The sequence below is a fragment of the Alosa alosa genome, chromosome 20 (assembly GCF_017589495.1).
Source record: "Alosa alosa isolate M-15738 ecotype Scorff River chromosome 20, AALO_Geno_1.1, whole genome shotgun sequence".
Taxonomy (NCBI): domain Eukaryota; kingdom Metazoa; phylum Chordata; class Actinopteri; order Clupeiformes; family Clupeidae; genus Alosa; species Alosa alosa.
Genome location: NC_063208.1, coordinates 10,849,857 through 10,869,350, shown reverse-complemented (window position 1 = coordinate 10,869,350; position 19,494 = coordinate 10,849,857). Strand labels below are relative to the sequence as shown.

The 19,494-nt window shown below is 39.7% G+C and overlaps 1 protein-coding gene across 1 annotated transcript; it reads right to left on the bottom strand.

Annotated features, from left to right (window-relative positions):
- Nucleotides 1-552: 552 nt before the first annotated feature.
- On the bottom strand, nucleotides 553-17,915 carry tmlhe (trimethyllysine hydroxylase, epsilon). Its single transcript, XM_048230538.1, has 8 exons — nucleotides 17,733-17,915; nucleotides 17,298-17,466; nucleotides 14,018-14,194; nucleotides 10,783-11,062; nucleotides 5,010-5,129; nucleotides 4,287-4,523; nucleotides 3,532-3,670; nucleotides 553-1,212 (listed from the first exon to the last, which is right to left on the bottom strand). The coding sequence occupies exons 2-8, from the start codon at nucleotides 17,461-17,463 to the stop codon at nucleotides 1,081-1,083; spliced, it is 1,251 nt and encodes a 416-aa protein (XP_048086495.1). The 5' UTR covers nucleotides 17,464-17,466; nucleotides 17,733-17,915; the 3' UTR covers nucleotides 553-1,080.
- Nucleotides 17,916-19,494: the final 1,579 nt, after the last annotated feature.

Genomic DNA, 19,494 nt, shown 5'->3' with positions numbered 1-19,494 from the left:
GTCCACCGACTACCCTTGCTGCTGCCCCCCCATCCCAATCTCTAGGTATGTTGAAGGGTATGTGATGATGTGGGGTTATTTTAATTCCAAAGGCCAAGGGAACTTTATCAGGATGTATAGTACCCTGGATCCATGAAATAACTGGCCTTTAAAAATAAACATCTGCCTGGTTCTATGGAAATTTAACATAAATTTTCCTCATTTTTTTAATTAAGGCATTAAGATGCATTTTCAAAAGATTTTTTTATTCCTCTTTTTAGTCAACTTTAGCATGGGGCTGAAGACTTTTTATAGGCACTGTAATTGGGCTACAGGTTTTCTACAGGAACAGCATGCTTGAACAGACACTGCACTAGTTGTTTAAATCATTTTCAACAATAATATAATATCTACTGTACCCTTTTAACCATATTAACTATAATAACTATAATATTAAACGGTGGCAAAAAGTCAACATATCTGCTTTGAAATATTAACAGTGATAAATAGGAGTTAGTTTGCAAACATGGACTTGGATGATAAAATTACAAAGTGAATAAACTTGGCTACTACTAGCAGGGAATGACAGGCTTGTTTATCTGTCCTTCACATGACCATTTATCATCATCACAATGAATGAACATTGTACAAAAACGTGTAACTTTCAAAGAAGCAGAATCCTGCACACTGTTGTTTTTATTTACACACAATTTAGTTGAGGTTGAATCAGTATGGGGAACCAAGCAGAGGGCGAGTATATAAACAATACTTGATTACTTAAATCACAAGCAGCACAAATCAAAATGTAAGTTGAGATTTCATTTTACCAATTTTAGTAATATTGTGAATGCTAGGTCTGTAGATGAGGAAACATACGGATAAAGTGTTGAGTGATTGATTCCTAATGTAAATAACGTGAACTGACAATAATAACTGATAGAGAATATAGCAACTTTTTCAATGACATGTTTTTGGTTTTTTTAGTGCATTGTGTGCATTGTGCGAAAAGCCATTTGATTTCATAGGGAACATTGTATGGTTGGTCTTTACACCCATCTATTGAAGTTGATTTGAGAGTTTTGAGAGGAGAGCCTAATGTCTTCATGCCTTGAGCCCCAGTGAGCGTGCCGTGTTGAGGACATCATCACGGGTCAGGTAGCATCCACACAATTGCCTCAGGCCTGTAAACGACTCTCTTCCATGCAGAACCCGCCAGTTGTCAATAAAGATGACCTTGTGGGATGAGTTCATTTTGGAAGTAAATTTAGAAAAAAATTAATTAAACTGACATCAACAGTAACTTAAGTGCAGCCTCTGACAGCATGAGGTTGGTAAGGCAAGAAGTTAAAACACATCATTTTTTAAGGCAGGAGAAAATAAGAGTTACTAATGAAAAGCTACACTGAATAACATTTTTTGGAGATTTAAAAGAAAGAATGCATATTTTGTGTCTACGTCACTTAGCTAAGAATGTCATTTTGTCTTCAGAAAATCAACCCTAGTAAGTTGATTTTAAGGCCAAATTACATTAAAGTTGGTAAGACTGATAGATTGAGAGACAAATGGCTGTACATCATGAGACCAGAAAAGGAATGGAAGCAAAGATTTCTCTTAACATATCTCTCTTTAATGCAACACATCATTGCATTCACATTTGGGTGTGCTACATTCGGGTTTACACCACTGCTTGGTTGATTTTCCCATTGTCATGTGTTCTTTAGCACGTGTAATAACCATAGGTTATTTGCACACCTATGAAGTAGGTCCAGTTTTTTGGTCGCATCACACTTTCGCCAAACTCGTTGTGAAGTTTAAATTAACTGTCACGTTGCATCCACGCTGTAAAATACCGACGTTCAGAACATAGCAACATTGTAGCATATGACAGAGGTGGTTTTTAGCAAGTTACATGGCAGTAGGCCAAATAAAATAGCAATGTTTCAAAGCTAAGGTTCATCAGAATCCTGGGATATGCCCACTTGACAACGGGAGAGATGGAACTAACGACTGGCCTTTGGCCATAGCAACCTCTGCTGGCGTGTCGGGACCGACCGTTTTACTACCTTGAATGTGTTTTTCTTTCTGTGAACCATACACCGTGTTGTCCATTATCCCTTACATATGCCTTGAAAGTATTTTTAGATGTTAATCGGAACACAATATGGCGACAACCAACCACATCTGTCTCCTTTAACATCTATGTTTAATACAATTTTATTCACCATAATACTAGAATTCATGTGTTATGATTTTCATAGTCATACATACTGTAGTTTGTCCCTAGGTTTCTTATTTATGCTTCTTATTATGTGTCCTTATTTAGTCAGAATTATGAATGGATACAGCTTGGTTAGCTTTGTTCTGTGTTCTTCCACATCTTCAACTGTTCATTCTGTTCCTGTACCATTTCTGAGTATATCTTTATATGGCTATGTCTTCAGAGATAAGGGGGGATATTATGTTTGTGCTGTGTGTCACCGTTCTACATGGGTGCACCCCCATGGGTCAGTAATTATCTGCTCTGTGTTGCCAGGTTGGCACTACTCAGGGTCTGATTCAGTGTGGTCCACGTAAAATGGGATGACCAACAGCATCTCCGGTCAACCTGGAGGGATACTTAAACCCAGACTATTTGTTTGTTCTCTCTCCCTTGATGTGCATCATTGTATATAAAACTGTTCCTGATTTTTGTACCATTGCCTGACTGGGTCTTCATTCATCTATGGCAGGGATTCCCAAACTGTGGTATGTCTCCCACCGGTGATTTTTTTATTATCTTAAGCCTATCTTTGTTCTTTGTGTTTCATAATAATGTTGTCTTCCACACTGTTTTGTTTAGTGTGAAAGCTCATAGACAAGTTGCACATTTTGATTTTGTTATATGTTATCATGTAGGGCGGCTAAAAAACATGATGCCTGGAATGTGTCAATAGAATGCGTTTTTATGGGGCGGATGGTGCGGATACGCAAGTGTAAGTCTGGGGACCACTGGTGGTCTGCGAGAGATGTGGTAAAATTTAATAAAAAAGACAATAAGCAAGGTGGTTCAGTGAGTAGGCCTATTATGTTATTATACTGTTGAAGTAGGACTATTTTTTTAGCTAGGTGGTCCCTGTGTTTGTTTTTATAGGTTAAGAGGTCATTGGTCTGAAAAAGTTTTAGAAACGTTTATGTTAAATACAAGTTAATAGTGTTGGATATGTCTGTCCATGATCAGGTGAAAGACTATAATAATGGACAATACAAACAATTTTGAAAAATTATACTTAAAAAACATTCACGCCAACAATAATTAAATCAAGAATACTGAAGAATATTCATGTTTTAAGTTACCTTGCTTAGTCTCTTGTTGTACTGAGAGTGGGACATGACATAGTCAATTTAGGTTTTGAGACTATCTGACAACATTTTTTTGTGCTAGGCTGCTAATAAGAAGCAAATCATAAGGATTTATGAAATAAATACATCTTGTACTGTAAAGAAAATACATAATCAAGCATTGCCTACATACACATTGAAAGTTTAACAGAAATAGTGAAGATGCAACTGTACCTTCCCAGGCTTCAGCTTCACCCACAGCTCATTCTCTGGATTTCTTAGCTCTGAGGTCAACGCACGATGCGCCCTGTACCAACGCTGAACCACATCTTGTGAGACTGTGTTGATCACTGCACGGTCATAATTATTATAGCTGCAGGAGAAAAAAGGGGGTTAAAGTTCCACTGTAAATCTGCCACTTTATACAGGTTTTAGCCAAACTATACTGATGTGCCATTTTTAGGAAATATCTTAATTAAGTCCTATTCTTCAAGCGCCTTCATGCTCAAAAAAACGTGGAAAACTATGCTTTAACAGGATATGACGGAATATCTACATACATTTTTACAGGGGGTCATATTCGTACAGGATTAATTTTACTCGAGGTATTTTTTTCCAGACCATTTTACAGAATGTAAAAGTCGCCGTAATTTCTACTGACATTCTCCGTAGTAATTACTGACATGGCGGAGTCGGACGGGACTAAAACCCCTGGTGATAATTACTTTACCCCACGTCCCCATGTGAAACTAATCCTGTCCAAATAGGGTTTCAGAATGAACTACTACACTGTTAGAACAGTCTTAGGCCGATTGCCATAGTGGCAATGTATTTACTTTACCTCAATGATTATTATACTATTTACAAAATGACATGAGCAGTATGGATGTAAATTGGAATGGATGTAAAGATATGTACAAAAAGGAGAGAAGCTTCCAGTAAGCCCACTGTGATGGATAACTATGAATACTGTGTCACTGTGAACATACCGAATCATGTAGACTTCATTGTTCCACGGGTAAACGTTCAGTACTGGACCGATGCCAATCATGTGGTTGCAATGATCACTGAGATTCTCTATGTACTCATGCTTTATGGGCACCTGTGAGAGGATCGCAAAGAGCTCAGGTGACTTCTGAAGAACTTGGTCTGCCGCATGGAAGCCATCCACAAGCAGTGTCCTGCCACCAGTGCCCTCGTGTCTAAGACAGTGGAACACTTGGATCCTGTGACAACAAACAAACACCCAAAGGATTATCAACAACAAAGAAACTGACTATATTATTTAAACTGATTGATGTTGCAGGATCACAACAATGTGTTTTCCTGTATTTTATAAATCTGGCATGAAGAGAAATCAGAACAATGCATTGCTGGTTGATGTTGGGATATATAATTATAATCAAATAAATAATATAATTCCTTTCAAGAACACTGCATGTACTCCCTACAATAAGGACGGTTGTAATCCAAAGTGTAAAATAATAAAATATTACATTTAAATAAAATATTCCTAATACTGTGAATTCCATAGGAAAGTCCTCATTAATAATCTACAACAGGAAGAACTTATTTTCAAAATCTAATCTAGTAATCTACCTTGTTTGTGAGTCGAATTGGGTTAGTATCTGCCCAATGTGTAACAAATGCTAGAGACAGCAGATGAATTGGATGATCAGGATGTCAAGACTGAGCCAGATAGGAGAACTTACCCACAGGGCTCCTGAAAATATGCAGTATCAGTGTGGCGGTCTAATGCCAGTTTGGTATAGGCCGTGTCTCCTCGGGAATAGTCAGAGGTAAAACTCCACATCCTTCCATACATTGTCTCCCTGGATAGTTACAAAATAATGCACAACGAGGCCTGGTATTACAACCATCAGTTTGATCAAAATACAGAACTACAAACTATCCATTTCACTCCAACATTCATATTCCTGACATCAAACATTCAGAAGTAATCTGGAAGGGTTGAAAGAGCATTTATCTAGCAAAAGTATCCTGTTATAACCCACTGATCGCAAGAGGACAAGCTGTTTTCACCATAACAGCTGAAGCACAGCAACCCTCGGCCATGGGGAACATTTTTCTTAATTGGCCTTCCAAGCACAGGTAACAAAATGGAGATGTTTTGCTAACAATTATCAATGTAGTATTAGTTTTTTTTAGCCAGACTATTTTAGTAAAAATTCCAACTGAAGTAATTTATTCATTATCACAAGTTGCCATTAGTCTCAGTAATAGCAGCCATCTATCTCACACACATATTAATTAAACAGAACTCATAAGGAGCTGTTTCCAGTCCAACCGGACACATCATTGTGGTTACATCTAACTTCAGTAGGTGAGCAGAAAACAAAGACCTAAAAAGGATATATATATTGGTTGAGGTCAAGACAGCATGGGAAGGTTTTATTTCTGAAAATATTCAATACCATAACAATATGAAGTGTACTCTCATTTCAAGAGGAACAATAATGCAGTTACAAGGTCATTACAAAACAATCATCTTTTTTTTTTTTTTATATTTTTTTTTTAATCTATGTTGTCTCATATTTCAGCATCAGAATTATTAGAGGCCAAGCAGAGAAGCTGCAAAGGCATCTATTGTATTTTTACCTTTCCTTACTATGCATCTTTCTTCTGCCATGGGAGTCTATGGCAACCCATAGCACAGGTAAAAAGTTGTAAAATTTGGCACATTTATTCAGGACAGTCCCATTATTAATTTTTACCAAGTTTCATCTCTGCACCTGCACCAACAGGAAGTGACCTTATATATTTGCCAATCTTCGGTTGCTTGACAGGAAACAGGTGTGAGCATAGGGTGTGAGTGCTATGTGTCTAATGTAATAGCATTGAGTTGCCATGGTGGGCTGGTTGGTCCCCTCATTGCTGCTTGCTGTTATATTTATCAGTATTTTCTTATTCTCCTTCCACTCTTTACTCTGTCACATTTGTTTTGTCATGACAGATGGAGGGCCATCATTTGACAACAGATGGTGAATGGGTGGGGAAGGTTGTTACTTGAGTCAAGTAAGTCCTGATTTTCCGTATGCTGTAGAGTGCGAAACGGCATGACCGGGCGACTGAGGCAACATGATCTGAGAAGTTTAGTTGGTTGTCGAGAACAACTCCTAGATTTCTTGCAGTCCTGGTCGGTGAAACAGACAGGGAGTCAGATTTGATGTTGATGTCGTGGTGTATGGTAGGTTTAGCTGGGATGACCAGCAGTTCAGTCTTTGAGAGGTTCAGCTGGAGGTGGTGTGCCTTCATCCATGTAGCTATGTCTGAAAGGCAATCCGAGATCCGTGCTGAAACCAAGGGGTCATCAGGTGGAAAGGACAGATAGAGCTGTGTGTCGCCTGCATAGCAGTGGTATGAGAAGCCGCGAGCGGATATAATCTGTCCCAAGGAGGTGGTGTAGATAGCAAAGAGGAGGGGGCCCAGCACTGAGCCCTGGGGACCCCTGTGGTGAGATGGTGAGGTGCAGATAGCTGACCAAGCCATGATATGTTAAACGAAGGCCCTGTGAGGTAGGATTCAAACCAGGAGAGAGCAGAACCGGAGATTCCCATGTCAGCGGTATAGAGAGAAGGATACGGTGATTAACCGTGTCAAAGGCAGCCGATAAGTCAAGCAGAATGAGTACTGATGACCGAAAGCGTCGCCCTGGCTTCTTTTAAGGCTTCTGTTACAGACAGCAGAGCCGTTTCGCAGAGTGGCCGCTTTTGAACCCAGACTGATTTGGATCCAGAAGGTTGTTCTGTGAAAGGAAGTCAGAGACCTGTTTGGAGACTGCTCGTTCAATGCCTTTGGATAGGAAAGGCAGTAGTGAGACAGGGCGGTAGTTCTCGACTTGAGCAGGGTTGAGAGAAGCTTTCTTAAATAACGGTGTTACCCGGGCCATTTTGAACGCTGTTGGAAATGTGCGGAGGTTAGTGAGGCATTGATCACATGTGTGATAGCTGGAGCGATGGTCGGGCTGATGGACTGTAAGTAGGCTCTTAGGTATAGGGTCCAGCGAGCATGTGGTAGGACGGCTGCATGTCAGGAGTCTGGATACTTCACTCTCGAGAGAGGCGTGAATGCTGAAAAGGATGTTCCAGCAGTCCCTAGAGGTTGTAGGAGTGCGGTATCTGAGTCAGATGCGTTGAGTGGGCATGTAGAGAATTGACTGCTGATTGCTGCTACTTTGTTTGTAAAAAATGCTACCCAACTTCTGGTTCAGGCAATAGTCATCTCACGACTCGACTACTGCAATGCCCTCCTGACAGGTCACCCAGCCTGTGCAGTGAAACCACTTCAGATGATCCAGAACGCGGCGGCGCGCCTGGTCTGCAACCAACCCAAAAGCGCACATGTTACCCCGCTGCTCATCCAGCTACAGCTAACAGCTAACCTGTCAACTTTTCCCGGGTTTATCGCGTATTTTAACTTTTTCCTCGCTGTCTTAGGAGGAGCTGCAGGGCCGTCGCAAGGGGATGCGAGGCCCTGTGCGAACTTGACAGATGCAAGGCCCTTTTCACTTACGTGCATGAAATCATGCGATAGCTTACTTTACACATAGCCAAGGCTACCGTCGGTGTATTTTAATAGTAGCCTAGTCTAATAAGCTACATAGCTTGCCTTTAAGAGGGGAAATTCAATTGTATAGCCTATAACATTAGCTGAGTCACATTTATGGCCATATGGTGTTTATCACAGGCTACATCATGAAACCAAATAGTGTAACAAAGGCGAACACTTTAACAGGGGGAATTAATTGGGCATGAATCATTGTGCTGAACGGTATTTGTCAATGAGCAGAAACACACACGACATTCAAACTATTGTTAAGATGTACTGGTCTGTATCTATAGGCTAACATTGGACAAATAAATGACACTGACTCGCCATATCCTGACTCAGGAAAAAAAACATTTTCTTGTTTTTCCGCAAACTCAGCAATGAAATCATAGGCCAGTTTGCAGGTAGCCTAACATCTTTTTCATAGAAGGGAGAGCCCAGTCTCTCCTGTGACATGGAGGTGCGCAAATAGTTTTAATAACCTGTTCAACCCGAAAAAAGTTCACCCGATGCCAGTCACTGATCGCAATTTCAAAGTTCGAAAGCTTCATCTTTTTAAGTTTTAAGTGCAGTGGCCCCTATCTGCCCCTTTGGAATTATATCTCGAGCCTATTATAAGGTCCAGTGCATTATGTCCTGGGATTCGATGTGCTCAAAAGAAAAGAAAAACACTTTTTATAGATGGTTATGAGGAGCAATGAGAGAGAAATTTGATGATCATTGATCGTTGTTTTGGGACGTTAAGCCTTTTCCATAGGCGTCAGTGAAGGAGATTGAAGAATGACCATATTTTTATCACGAAAATATTTCTTAACTACAAAAACTCAGTGTCTAAAAACTCAGTGTCATTCAGACTCAACCCTCTTGTTGTTTTATTATCTTTTTTTTAGTTGTCGTTTGAACGTTGGCAAGCCGGCATGTTCGCGGTTGCAATTTAAGTGAAATTTCTACAGTAGGCCTACAACATGCTGTTAGGCTGGGCTACTGTCAATGTACTTTGTACAGGTAAATGTTCAACAATTGCTGGTGTACAGGTTATATAATCAATTAGCTAAATCATTTGTCCAGCTGTTTAAACATTTTTTTTCGTGCTACATTCAAAAAGCAAAAGGTGCTTTGATATATTTTTCGTTTGAACGTCGGCAAGCAGGCATGCTTTGGTTGCAATGAATGAGGATAATTGCTTTTTTTTGCATTATTTTGAATATGACTCGCTCCAGTCTCAACAGCACGTACTTTTTCCACACGCTAAGTTCTAACACACATGGGCCTATCCCCTCTCGCTTTCTCTCTCTCCATCCCTGCACACGGTGCTTTCTTAAAGGAGCTGCACCATTTTACATCAATTGCATCTACATTTTCATATTAGAATGTTTTGTCAAGTGTAAGCTTAAACTACCGTGATCAATTTAAGTTCCCGTGCCCCCGCTGCGTCATGGAAGCAGTAAGTCAGTCGCATCAAAAATAGTAGTGGCACCCAAGTGACACCTTGTGGTTGTTTGTGTCAACTGCAGTTTGTGCCATTTCTGCTGAGAAAATGGGGTGCGTGATTCATGAAGGAACCCGTCCAAACTTAACGGGGACCCACTGTACACTGGCTACCTATGGCGGCCCGCATCAAATTCAAGTCTCTAACGCTTGCCTACAAAGTAGTCTCCGGTTCTGCTCCCACCTACTTGAATGCCCTCATACAGACTTACACTACCTCCAGACCGCGCTCCTCCTCTGATCTAATCGGCGTCTAGCTCTACCACCCGGTGCGCTCAAGCCAATCCAAACTTTTTCTCATCTGTTGTTCCTCGTTGGTGGAACACACTGCCAGTTCCTACAAGGGCAGGGACATCCTTCTCCACTTTCAAAAAACTCCTGAAGACCCAGCTCTTTAGAGAACATCTACTCTCATAGCAACACTTACAACAAGTCTTACTGATCCTAGCACTCACCAGCCGTTTTAAACTGACAAGTAACTGTTAAAAACAGCACTCACCGACGCACTTATACTGTACTCTGTACACTGTACTCTAATGTTTTTTAAACTGTCCTAAAATTGTGAGAATTGTTCTAAAACTTACTGTTTACCATGTTGTTAGTCGCTTTGGTTAAAAAAGCGTCAGCCAAATGTAATGTAATGTAATGTAATGTAAATGGCTGATATATTCAGCAAACTTGTTGAAAAACTGGGAAAACTAATAACTGTAACGTTAAATGAATATCTCCTCAAAAAGTTTTAGGTGTGATTGACAGTTTTCTTTACCGCAATGGATTTGTGAATATTGCCCAAGACTGCTTTTCACTGAAGGCCTATGACCTCACACAGCCCAGTAAAAGCCATGGACCAGTTTGGAAAATACATTTACTGAAACATTCCAAAAGGGTGTAGGGCATTGAGATGCTTTGTGATTCTATTATATTAAAAGTTTCATGATAATTGCTTTGGTTTTGTTTAAATTTGCTTAAATCATTCATCTGCAATAGCATTGTCTCATAAGTTAGGAGATTAGGGATGAATATTACCATTTCATCTGTCTAAGCAGACAAGGTCAACAGAGGCTTTTGACATGTAAGGGTAACAGGCCCATTCATATGACCGGTGATGCAGAAGTCAGACAGAAATGTGTGTTTGTGATACATTAGACATACAGTGTGTGTGTGTCCTATTAGACACAGTATGGTTCTTGGGTGCTGCTTATGATCATGGACACACCTCCACCTCCCTCAATAGAGAAGGGAGGATGAGTGCATTGTTCAAGCTATGATACCACCTAGTGGCCTGTGGGGAGGACAATACAATTTCTCTGATTCAGATTTTCAAAGGGCAACTAGTAAAAATAGCAATATAAGAAAAAGGAAATCAGTTAGATAACATATCCCAAAACAGTTCAAATAAAGCAAAAAGTGCTCTGAGATATGGCTCACCTAATGAGACTGACTCTCTGTGTCACCAGTTCTGTGGCTTCAACAGTCGCTGGCACATCCTCCACAAAGGCAATGCCATAGAGCAAGAAGTTGTTGAGAAAAAGTTTCAGCTCTTGGTCACAGCTCATGAACTTCTCCCATCTGGCAGAGCGAGCATCAGCACGTGTGTAGCTGCTGGCATTCCATAGGTTACGTGGCTGCATGGCACTATGTTTCTGACCCTCATAGCTGTTCTGTACTAGCCAATCCAGTTTATATTGTGTAATGTGACCATCTGGCCCTGAAAGGGTCATTGAAATGAAGATCTAGTAACTATAGCAACCTTTTATATTTTTACTGCCATACAGGATAGATGATCAACATTTATAAAACATAAAAATGAAAGACAACATGTTTATCAGCCACCAGAAAGATAATATATTGTCTGCTGATGCTTGGAAAGGTTAAAGGGAGTTACTGTGTAACCACGTCACCATCAATTTGGTTATGGTGTCCTTAGTTAATGCATACACAGCATTCCCTTGTGGATTTTATGACACTCAAAGTCTTCCCTGCCTTATCTCTGTTTTAGATATTAAACATACAATAGCTTGCAAAAGTTTGGACACCCCTGGTCAAAATGTATCTTACTGTGAAAAGCTAAGCGAGTAAAAGATGACCTCTAAAAGGCACAAAGTTATAGATGACATTTATTTAAAGACCCTGTTTAGTTTGCACACTACAGAAAAAAAGTGTCATTAACAACATAAACAAATATGAATGAATAAAAACAGTAAGGAATATTAAATTTTTTTTAAAAAAAAAGAAGAAAAAAAAAGACCAGAATACGTTGCTCTAAAATGCTGTCGGTATACGTTAGACCGGCACATCCGGGAACTTTGAATTGCTACATCTTGCTACTGTACATCTTGTGCTAATCTACTGCAGAAAGACGATTTTTTACAGCGTTTGTAGTTTCCTACCCTTTACACTCTGATTTTAGTTTAAAGGGGAACTATGCCGTTTTTAATTAATAATTTACCTTAACTGAACAGCTTCGGAGTAGAAATGGTTATGACTTTTTTTTTCGGGTTGAAAAAACTTGTGCAAGTAGGCTATGGAAGATCAAATCTAGCAAATAGGAAAGTTTAAGTGGATGACGTGAAAGAGAAAGTAAGACATTCGAAAGGCCAACGAAAGTTAAGGTTGCTTTTGATATAGTACAAAGTTGTCTTTGAAAGATTCTCTTATTGACGCATTATTTGGATTAACACTTGCTTGTACAAGGCGGAAATATTTAGGCGCAGAATAGACGTGCGCTTTCACGGGCCATTTTTGTACATACCGCAAAATACATAATTAGGCGCTCTTTATGCTTCCCCTCCCATCTCTTTACGCTAAACTCCCACTTTCTCCTTGATCCTCCCATGAATACATAGGCATGACACGGAAAAGCGCAATTTGCCATTTTCAGCTCCCGCAACAGGCAGTCTGCTCTTTTACCTCAGTGCGGCCTGTTTGTACATACATCGCCATGATTCTATGCACATGTTGCGAAACAAATACGCCTGATGTGGGCGCAAAAGCGTTAGTACATTTGGCCCAGAAAGTCTCACAGCCTTGCAATGTAACAAATTGCTTTACTGCACTGCACACATACATGCCAGGCACCAGGTAGCAATGGAGTTTCTCAGACATTTGTCATGGCAGAGCTAGCGAAAAGAAGCAGAAAGCAAGTAACTGTATAGTTTCTCTTTAAATGATATATAAAATTCTGCCATCCAAGGAAGATATATCTAATATCTGAAGGCATGGCAAACGGTCCAAACTTAAACCATCTCTGTTGTAGCCTATAGGCCTCCACACGGCACGCGCATGCTAGTGATGCACAATATTGGATTTGTGCATCACTAGCATATTGGAATATATTGGAAATAATTTAAACTCGTCAGTTAAGGCAAACCATTTGTGTTACCATTGGAACGAAATACAACTTATTATGGTCTGAGCGTTGCATATTGTGCATCCCTAGACAGGAGAGCGGCACACTCCGCTTTTGATGTTCGATTACATTAGATCCCATCATTTCCAATACAACCCCTTTCGCCTTTTTTTTTGGCACCGCTCAATAAAATCCATTGTTTACTGAATGCTTGTCAAGATACTGAGTATTTTGAGATATTAAAGTGAACTTAAATTGGACCTTGGCTGAGAAAAGAGGGCTATTTCTCAGCACAGCATCTAAATCTATTCTTATCTCACCTTAGGGACCCTTTGGAGAAACCAATAAGATCTCATTAGGGCTGGCATATTCTGATTTCAGAATTCAGATTTTTGCCTTTGGGGTAGCAGGACTTTTACTTTCTAGGGAGGGGTTATGCCGAGCAAGGTACGTATCGCATCATCAATATCCTCTTTATGGAATGGCCAAAAAATTATGAAGGCCAAAAAATTATGAAGAACACGCCCATGTTTGTTGACAGCAGACAGCTGGCAAGTCGCGATTGCTTTGAAATTTCAGAAGTAGGTTTACACGGTAGCGACATCTTGTAAAATGGGCTAATTACAGTATTTCAATTTGGAGAGGGCTAAGGAGCTGATTAGAGGAGCCCACTGCTGCCAATTGTTAAGATTTGAGTTGCTATTTATCATTTCTGCATTTCATTGTCTCTGTACAATGACAAAGTTGAATCTAATCTAATCTGATCTAACAAATTTTTAAATTTGCATTACTGGACCTTTCCTTACGATGAGCATAAACAAGCAATAGGTCAGCGGACTTGGTAAGCGTTATCATGTAGCATGGTGCTCATTTTCTATTTTCAATCTAAATTGTACAAAACAAAAATAATACACTGATCTTGATTTAAAATGTTGGCTTTTAAAATGTTATGCTTTTAGGGAGATCGGTTCATCTTCTCATTATTCACAGTAACAGAAATATTGACCCAGGGGCACCCAAACTTTTTCATGCCAATGTATTGGCACAAGGTCAGAGAAGTTGTTCCTAAATACTGGAGTACAATCACAGTGGAGTGTCTCTGTGACCCATACTAGACATTTCAGTGTACTTTCATTAGTGTATCTGCAGATTTTAACAGTAAGCACATGCCAAAGTGTTTTGTACTTCCAATACATTTATAGTGTAACATATCTGGACTGTCTTATGGTCCCTCTAGTAAGACTTTCAGTTAAGCCAGTGCCCACTGAGGCACTTTAGACTATTCAAGAGAGACACTAATAGAGTTGAACTCACATGTCAAGAAAAGATTTTCATTATCAACCCTTGTCTGGTCTGGACGTATACTGAGGTCAATACTGGCAGTGTCCAGGCTCCGTTGATTGGTCTTGCTGTTATAACACGATGCAGAGCGGCAGTGGTCCCTCAGCCACATGTAGTCAAACTGCATGACTAGTCCACCATGTTTAAGCTCTGCCAAATTGAGTTGAATTACAGTTCATAACATTAGTTAAATAGTGACACAGTCAATTTAGCACAAATTCTGACATTATTAGTACTGACTACAGGATCAATAGCCGAGTTTCCAATCAAGCTTTCATGACAATTTGGCCTAAGAGAATGTGTATCTACATGCGTTTCCATCCACCGTGTTATACAAATCAAAAATGGGCGTTATACTAATCAAGAGAAGACTTTTGATCAGCTGTGAGATCAAAACATAAGGTCATCAGGGCAACGTTTATGGAAACACATACGTAGAAATATGTAAACACGTGGGTAGAAATGCAACAAATTCCATCATTTTTAATCACAATATACCTTCTGTGAATAGAGAGTTAGTCCACGCTCCTCTAACTAATAGTGTTTTTATGAGCATTAGAAGATTAAATGCAAATTTCAAGTATATCCAGTCAGAACACATTTTAACCATTTCTTATTCAACTGGTTAAGATGTGCATTAAAATTTTCAATGGAAACCCAGCTACAGAATCTGTAAACAAAATTGGGCATTATAAAGGATAACAATCATATAAGAAAACACATCTACTTCATACCTATATGAACTTAACAATGAAAGGGGGAGATTAGATTGTATATGTAGTACAAGTGTACATGTGTCCAGTTTTATTGATGCTGAAATTTCTCAACTGTCACCAGCACAACCTGTCTGATAGCCTTCCATACACAGTATGTACTGTCTGACAGACCGAGATCAATTGTAGGGCGTGTTATTTTGGGGGCCTGGCTGTTTTGATTTCCAACTAACAATAATATGCCACACGTCTGACCTGGGATGTACTCACTACTCAACACAAGAAATACCATTTCAGGTTAAAAAATGGCATGCTAGAGATATATGAGATAACATCACTGTTTAAATATTTGAAAATAAAAACTAAAATGATGATGATCCACTTCTGCACAACTGCCCTCTAGTCTCTCACCCATTCTTACATTTCCATAGCACAAAGTGTTAAATATATTCTTGTGCTTGTGCATTTCAGGAAATTAGCTCTGCCAATCTGTAAGAAGTTCATCAGTAATATTAATATCAGCATATCATGTGTTGCTGTCAAGTTGTTTAGTTGTAACGCAGCACACACTTATCAGTCTGTCAGCAGAGTGTGCATGACCCTCTCTGCTGACTGTAGGCTCTGGGCTATTGATTTACACTTATGATGCCATGAAGTACGGTGTTCTCCCTATGTAGCATACTTTCACAACTTTGTGTGAAGAGTGTGTGTGTGTGTGTGTGTGTATGGGGGGCTACTAAGCAGCCTACTAAACTGAGCTTATCATTAAATCCAGCAGTGTTCTTCAGCTCTTACTTCTGAGCAGTGTTGTAGTACTCGAGACCAATCTCAAGACCATTTTATGCTTACTTGGTCTCGTTGAAAGGAAAAATAATCGCTCTTGACTCAACCTACATTAGAAGGAGGCGGACTCATAATTTTAGAGCGAGACCACAAGATCTTTTTCCCCCATTTTTTTTTTAATTGTGTATATTTCATGGTATATTCTAAAATATCCACCATTACAAATATTCTTATTTTAATGAAAGTTATAATACTGACTGGCGTTAATATATCCTATGGTGCTATGCAGCTTCAAAGGTTTTGAAAGATGCAATCTTTGTCCAAACAGCATGGCAGTTATTCTTGAGGGTTAAAGTAACCTGACCTACGGTTTTTGCCTAATCGGTCTTTCCAATATGCGCTTCTGGTTGTGATAATCAACGAGATAAGTGAGCAATCCGTAATTATTAAATTTGGTTACTTGAACCACCAGACATTTATTTCTCAAAGAAGTTTAAAGAAAAAGCACAGTGCAGCGTGCAAGTTTTACCACAAGCTGATAACAGAAACGTCTGGAACCACATCAGATTTTCATGAAAATCTACTCTTTTTTTTGGTCGGTTTCGAAGCGATCTCGGCTCCTTAAAGACTCGGTCTCGACTCGGTCTTGCCTTCTCAAAGACTCGGTGTCGGTCTCGACCCGGTCTTGATCCTTTAAAGACTCTGTCTTCGACATAATGCAGTCTTGTCCCCATCACTACTTCTGAGGGAGATTGAAGACTGAAATCTATTTGAAGTATTTAACTTGGCCAAAACACTTAAGACATGACCACTTCTAGAAACATCTGAAACTTTTACTAATACCCACGTCTCCTAGAGCAGTGTTTCTCAAAGTGTGGTCCACAAGTTATCGGGTCATTTCCACAAGGTGTTTGGGTGCTCTGAAAATGAGAACCAAAATGATTTTTCAGACTTGTAAGGTCTGCTGTTCAGACCCTGAAGGAATTTATTTTCTGTTCGTTGCTTTCAGTGTTTCTACTTATCTCAGTAAGGAAAATAAATCAAGAGCCTATGTTGAGTACAAATATGTCTTCTGAAGGCCTAAACAGAGCCCAGCCAAAAGGGGGACAGCAATGACCATGCAGGATCATCTGGACCAAACGTGACGATTTTGCTACATACTATTCCTATTGATGTACCAACATGCAAAATTTAGGTGGTCCATGATTTTTTTTTTATTGGTTAACTGGTCCTTGGTCTGAAAAAAATTAAGAAACACTCTCCTAGAGTTTGCAGGTATTAAATCCAAACAGTTCTGCAAATCCTGCAGGGTTTATCATATGAATCATCTGACACAATAAGCAAGGTGCTGCATTTTTTATGCTCCATTTTTTTTTAGCTAGGTGGTCCATGATTTTTTATTGGTTAAGTGGTCCTTGCCCCTCCTAGAAAATTTTGCATTTCAGGCATCAATATATTTCAGTTAAATCATGCCAATAAGAATTTTATGAAACATTTCTGCTGATTGCATATAAAGACTAGAAAATTCTACTGGATAAGTTACTTTGACAAAATGGTTTGTTTGACGAATGTCAACCCATCTTCTGAGTTAACCTACAACTTTTAGAACACCAAATTTAGCTGCTGGTGAAGGTTACATTTCCCATGGGGATCTCTTTTCCCATAGCATCTGCTGTTCTGGTACCTGGACCCCAAACTCTGGCATCAATATCACTATTTGTTTGGATGCTCTAGCAGACCATAGGCTGTTAACTCACCTAAACAATCGTCCCTGGCCTTCCAGGCGCAAGGGCTTGGGTGAGGAGTTGTGTGCAGCCAGCGGTTGCTGTTCAGAGTTTCACATGAACGTTGCAATCGAGCAGGTATTGTCACCTGAGCCTTCAACACAGAAAACCAAGGCAGGCGAATTCGTCGCAGCAACATATTCTGAAAAACAGAAAATGCATATTTAAATGAATGCGCTTTCTAATGCTACACTCCTCCATGCTACTGTAAAATATCTTATACGTCATGGCTCCGTCTACTTTGCTTAGCAATGGATGGCGCTACTTGATAACACTCGAAATAAATCTAGCAGCTAAAGCTAAATCACCGTGGCAGAACTCTACCTGTTAGAAGCTAGCCAACAAACTTGCAAACTGAAATGGACTAGGCTACTCAGTTGGCAAGATTTACACATTGTAAACACTTACTGTCGGGTACTATCTTGGTTAATCGCAGCAACACAGCAATACTATAGATTCTAACGAGAACGCTTTCCGCGGTCTTTTATGTCATAAACGATGCGCAAATGAATGATTAAACAAATGAATCTCTCGCCAGAGAATGTCTAATAAGCTCTCGCTGACTGAAAAAGTTGGTGGGCGGCCGGTCAGCAAACGAGTGGACAAGTTCAAAGGAGTCAAGCCAGCACATATTATTCGACCGACTATGAGTCAACAGCGACACCTGCTGGGTAGAGATAGACCCGCCGCCATATTTTCATATCAAGAGACGGGTGCCGAGTGTCATGTGCAAATGGAAGTCTGTTGGGGAGGGGGGTGAGAGGCCCTGAGCTTTGTTTAGATCTCCAAGTGCAGATGGAAAGAAATTGTTTTTGTGTCATGAGGTTTTGGGCATGATGGACAGCAGCCTCCAGCCAAAGGGGAGTGTCTTTTCTATGCCCATGAGCACTGTGTGGAGTGGGAGGGTCAGCACTTCTCTAGAGGCTACTGATCTTGGAACAAATGTTTCGCTACATTTTGTCAGAAGTCAATGCAACCTGACGTTTCACTAAATTAAACATGTTGTGATGCTACATGGGTTGTAATAATAATAATACATTTATTAATTTATAGAAGACACCAAAGTGACTTAGAAAAAAAAGAGATCAAGGAATAGGAGACACCATATTCAGACAAACTGTTTTTACACACATTTTATGCTTCACTGCCAGTTTACTCTCATTCTTATGATAAACACAACTGTCAGAAGTCATGAAGGAGAGACAAGTACATCAAATTGGTCCTGTCGGGCATACTCAAGCATAATCGTCTAAACGGCAGACATGGCATAATCTAAAAAAAATCTAATGTCTATTCACCCTGCCCCTAATCTTGGGAAAAATCTCACTCCAAGATGAGCTCATAATTTAAGAGCCCTGAGGATTGAATATTCGAAGACTGTTGAAAAATGAGAAAATGATTGCCAGTTATGTACAATAAGGGCAGCAATAGTCTCGAGTTAGGGACCCCCCTCCCTTGTACCTAGCACCTGCTTGTTCATCCATTCTATGTCATCTCTAACTCCAGAGCCGAGTTCAGTAATTTGTGCCACCTACTGCTTGTCTGTAGCGTTCATAGCCTATAGGAAGACTACTTTATTATATACTATATTTATTTTAATAATGTGTTTTCATTAATTTTTCATCTGAACATGGATGGATAATTGGCTGTTCAGACACTGTTGAAAGATGCTGCATGCAGTCAGCACCAAACATCAGGCAAAATGATTGATAAAATAAATGCCAATTGTGTATAAGGGAAACAACCATCTCTGAAATTGTCAAGTTGAACAATTGTATATTTCAGGTGTTGAATCAATGTTAAATTCAAATTTTGGGTGACCTAGACAGATTTCTTTACACTAGGCCACGCTCTGTTTAATGACATCACGTAAATGCTGTATGCTGCTGATGTCACAAAGCCACAAATGTGACATCATACAGTACCTTACTGAAGAAGTCCATTTCAGTTAAGTTTTAGCTCATTAGGCTACATTGCAAGCTACCAGAACTGGTTAGCCTACAGCCTATGATAAAATGGGATGATATTTCAAACGAAAAGGTATGTGGAAAAACTTTGATGAACTAGATGTACCGCATAGCGGTACAAAATATGACCGCCGCTCAGTCCTGTACATCTATTCCGCGAAAATAAATCACACTTCAATTTGTCTCCATATTTTACTCCATCC

Excerpts from the sequence above, each read along its gene's own strand:
- tmlhe (XM_048230538.1), bottom strand. The coding sequence starts at position 17,463 with ATGTTGCTGCGACGAATTCGCCTGCCTTGGTTTTCTGTGTTGAAGGCT. Across the intron at positions 5,130-10,782 it reads CAGAGAGTCAGTCTCATTAG|GGAGACAATGTATGGAAGGA; the intron begins GTGAGCCATATC and ends GTAACTATCCAG. Across the intron at positions 4,524-5,009 it reads TATTTTCAGGAGCCCTGTGG|GATCCAAGTGTTCCACTGTC; the intron begins GTAAGTTCTCCT and ends TTGTTGTCACAG.